The sequence below is a fragment of the Onychostruthus taczanowskii genome, unplaced genomic scaffold (genome assembly GCF_017590055.1).
Source record: "Onychostruthus taczanowskii isolate IOZ18803 unplaced genomic scaffold, ASM1759005v1 scaffold382, whole genome shotgun sequence".
Lineage (NCBI taxonomy): Eukaryota > Metazoa > Chordata > Aves > Passeriformes > Passeridae > Onychostruthus > Onychostruthus taczanowskii.
The window spans coordinates 33,806-37,977 of record NW_024501260.1 but is presented as its reverse complement, the minus strand read 5'-3'; the positions used below and the strand labels follow the sequence as shown (position 1 = coordinate 37,977).

The window sequence follows — 4,172 nt, the reverse complement described above, 5'->3', positions numbered from 1 at the left end:
TTTTGGGGTTCCCAGTTGGATTTTGGGGTTCCCAGTTGGATTTTTGGGACCCAGTTTGATTTTTTGGGGTTCCCATTTGGATTTTGGGGTTCCCAGTTGGATTTTGGGGTTCCAAGTTGGATTTTGGGGTTCCTCGCTCGATTTTGGGATTCCCAGTTCATTTTTGGGGTTCCCAGTTTGATTTTTTGGGGTTCCCAATTGAATTTTTTTGGTTCCCAGTTGGATTTTTGCTCTCCCAGTTCAATTTTTGGGTTCCCAGTTAATTTTTGGGGTTCCCATTTGGATTTTTTTGGTTCCCAGTTGGATTTTGGGGTTCCCAGTCGGATTTTGGGGTTCCCAGTTCGATTTTGGGGCCCCCAGTTGGATTTTGGGGTTCCCAGTTGGATTTTGGGGTTCCCAGTTGGATTTTTGCTCTCCCAGTTCAATTTTTGGGTTCCCAGTTAATTTTTGGGGTTCCCCGTTGGATTTGGGGGTTCCCAGTTGGATTTTGGGATTCCCAGTTATCATTTTTGGGGTTCCCAGTTGGATTTTTTGGTTCCCAGTTTCATTTTTGGGGTTCCCAGTTCATTTTTGGGGTTCCCAGTTCACTTTTGGGGTTCCCAGTTGGATTTTGGGGTTCCCAGTTCGATTTTGGGGCCCCCAGTTGGATTTTGGGGCCCCCAGTTGGATTTTTTGGTTCCCAGTTGGATTTTGGGGTTCCCAGTCGGATTTTGGGGTCTCACCTCGCCCAGAACAGTTTGAAATCCTTTATTGAGGTCACGTGATCCCTTATTTACATATCGTACAGCGCCGGGTGGGGGAGGGGCCTCCGCCCCTCCCCCCTCCCTTCCCCCCCCTTTTTTCCCCCCCCGGGGGTGCAGGGCGGGGTCAGAGGTCACGAGGACACCCTGGGAAATTTGGGCGGAGCCAAAAAAGACCGGGGGGGGGTCACATGACCCTCCCCCGAGGGGGTCTGGGGGTGCTCGGGGGGACAAGATGGCCGCCGAGGTGATCCTTGTCTCTCATTGGCTGATTCCAAATGAGCAAAATGGCCGCCAAGGTAATCCTTGTCTCTCATTGGCTGATTCCAAATGAGCAAAATGGCCGCCGAGGTAATCCTTGTCTCTCATTGGCTGATTCCAGATGGACAAGATGGCTGCCAAGACAATCCTTTTCCGTCATTGGCTCCAAAAAAAGGACCCAGGACCCCCCCCAGCCCCCCCCCCGGGGGTGCAGGGCGGGGTCAGAGGTCACGAGGACACCCTGGGAAATTTGGGCGGAGCCAAAAAAGACCGGGGGGGGGTCACATGACCCTCCCCCGAGGGGGTCTGGGGGTGCTCGGGGGGACAAGATGGCCGCCGAGGTGATCCTTGTCTCTCATTGGCTGATTCCAAATGAGCAAAATGGCCGCCAAGGTAATCCTTGTCTCTCATTGGCTGATTCCAAATGAGCAAAATGGCCGCCGAGGTAATCCTTGTCTCTCATTGGCTGATTCCAAATGAGCAAAATGGCCGCCAAGGTAATCCTTGTCTCTCATTGGCTGATTCCAAATGAGCAAAATGGCCGCCGAGGTAATCCTTGTCTCTCATTGGCTGATTCCAGATGGACAAGATGGCTGCCAAGACAATCCTTTTCCGTCATTGGCTGATGCCAAATGAACAAAATGGCCGCTGAAATGATCCTTGTCTCTCATTGGTTGATGCTAAATGAATAAAATGGCCGTCAGAGTGATCCTTGTCTCCCATTGGCTGTTGCTAGCAGGACAAAATGGCCGCCGAGTCAAAATGGCCGCCGAGCCGATCCTTGTCTCTCATTGGCTGATTCTGCCCAGCCAAAATGGCCGCCAGGGCGATCCTTATCTCTCATTGGCTGCTGCGGCCGATCCAAAATGGCTCCCGAGCCATTCCTGGTCCCTCATTGGCTGTTGCCGACAGAACAAAATGGCCGCCTAGCCAAGATGGCCGCCAAGCCCATCCTCGTCCCTGATTGGCTGCTGCAGCTGACCCAAGATGGCCGCTGAGCCCATCCTGGCCTCTGATTGGCTGCTGCTGCCTGGCCAAGATGGCAGCCAGAAAATCACTGGGATGGCGGCCGATGACGTCATCAGGTCAGGGGTGGGGCCCCGATGTCCCCGAATGGCCCCAGGTGTGCCCAGGTGTGTCCAGGTGTGTCCCAGCTGTGCCCAAATGGCCCCAGGTGTGCCCAGGTGTGTCCCATGTCCCCCAGGTGTGCCCAGGTGTGTCCCCAATCCTGCCAGGTGTGCCCAGGTGTGTCACCAGGACCTCCAGGTGTGTCCAGGTGTGCCCAGGTGAGCCCAGGTGTGTCACCATGGCCCCAGTGTGCCCAGGTGTGACCAGGTGTATCCCATGTCCCCCAGGTGTGTCCCAGGTGTGCCCAGGTGTGTCCCCAATCCCGCCAGGTGTCCCCAAGGTGTGCCCAGGTGTATCCCATGTCCCCCTCAGGTGTGCCCAGGTGTGTCCCAGGCATGTCTGGGGCACTCCTCGTGTCCCGGTGTCAGTGTCCCACCTGTCCCAGGTGTGTCCCAGGTGTGTCCCATGTCCCCCAGCTGTGCCCAGGTGAGCACAGGTGTGCCCAGGTGTGTCCCCAAATCCCTCCAGGTGTGTCCCGTGCCCTTGTCACGCCCCCAGGTGTGTCCCACATTGCCCAGGTGTGCCCAGGTGTGCCCCCAAACCCCTCTAGCAGTGTCCCCAAGCCCTTGTCACGCCCCCAGGAGTGCCCAGGTGTGCCCCACGCCCCCCAGGTGTGCCCAGGTGCCCCTAGCAGGGCGAGGTGGACAGGTGGGGGTGCGGGGGGGGTCTCTGGGGGTACTTGATGGCGGGCGGGTAGTTCTGGGTCATCTGGATGGACACGTCCGAGGGGCTGCGGCCACGCCCACCTGTGCCCAGGTGTGCCCAGGTGTGTTCCCAACCCCCCCAGGTCTATCCCAGGTGTGTCCCACATTGTCCAGGTGTATCTCAGGTGTATCCAAGGTGTGCCCCCCATTGCCCAGGTGTGCCCAGGTGTGTCCCCAAGCCCTTGTCACGCCCCCAGGAGTGCCCAGGTGTGCCCAGGTGTGCCCAGGTGTGCCCAGGTGTGCCCAGGTGTGCCCAGGTGTGCCCAGGTGTGCCCAGGTGTGCCCAGGTGTGCCCAGGTGTGCCCAGGTGTGCCCAGGTGTGCCCAGGTGTGCCCAGGTGTGCCCAGGTGTGCCCAGGTGTGCCCAGGTGTGCCCAGGTGTGCCCAGGTGTGCCCAGGTGTGCCCAGGTGTGCCCAGGTGTGCCCAGGTGTGCCCAGGTGTGCCCAGGTGTGCCCAGGTGCGTCCCCAAACCCCTCTAGCAGTGTCCCCAAGGCCTTGTCACGCCCCCAGGAGCGCCCAGGGGTGCCCCACGCCCCCCAGGTGTGCCCAGGTGCCCCTAGCAGGGCGAGGTGGACAGGTGGGGGTGCGGGGGGGGTCTCTGGGGGTACTTGATGGCGGGCGGGTAGTTCTGGGTCACCTGGATGGACACGTCCGAGGGGCTGCGGCCACGCCCACCTGTGCCCAGGTGTGCCCAGGTGTGTTCCCAACCCCCCCAGGTCTATCCCAGGTGTGTCCCACATTGTCCAGGTGTATCCCAGGTGTACCCCACGCCCCGAGGTGTGCCCAGGTGTGCCCAGGTGTGTCCCCAAACCCCTCTAGCAGTGTCCCCAAGCCCTTGTCACGCCCCCAGGAGTGCCCAGGTGTGCCCCACGCCCCCAGGTGTGTCCCACATTGTCCAGGTGCCCCCAGGTGTGTCCCACATTGTCCAGGTGCCCCCAGGTGTGTCCCACATTGTCCAGGTGTGTCCAGGTGTGCCCAGGTGTGTCCCCAAACCCCTCTAGCAGTGTCCCCAAGCCCTTGTCACGCCCCCAGGAGTGCCCAGGTGTGTCCCACATTGTCCAGGTGTATCCCAGGTGTGCCGCACGCCCCCCAGGTGTGCCCAGGTGTGTCCCCAAACCCCTCTAGCAGTGTCCCCAAGCCCTTGTCACGCCCCCAGGAGGGCCCAGGTGGGTCCCACATTGTCCAGGTGTATCCCAGGTGTGCCGCACGCCCCCCAGGTGTGCCCAGGTGTGTCCCCAAACCCCTCTAGCAGTGTCCCCAAGCCCTTGTCACGCCCCCAGGAGTGCCCAGGTGTGCCCCACGCCCCCCAGGGGTGCCCCCCGTCTCCCGGGGGCCCCCA

At 60.2% G+C, this 4,172-nt stretch overlaps 1 protein-coding gene across 1 annotated transcript in view; it reads right to left on the bottom strand.

The window, feature by feature from the left end:
* Positions 1–2,705: 2,705 nt before the first annotated feature.
* Positions 2,706–4,172, bottom strand: part of LOC121339953 (voltage-dependent calcium channel gamma-7 subunit-like) — a 12,710-nt gene continuing 11,243 nt past the window's right edge. The window contains exons 5-6 of the mRNA XM_041412235.1: positions 3,481–3,508; positions 2,706–2,859 (exon numbers count right to left, since the gene is read on the bottom strand). Coding sequence (XP_041268169.1) covers positions 2,757–2,859; positions 3,481–3,508 — 131 coding nt within the window. The 3' untranslated portion in view covers positions 2,706–2,756. The remainder of the gene's footprint in view (positions 2,860–3,480; positions 3,509–4,172) is intronic.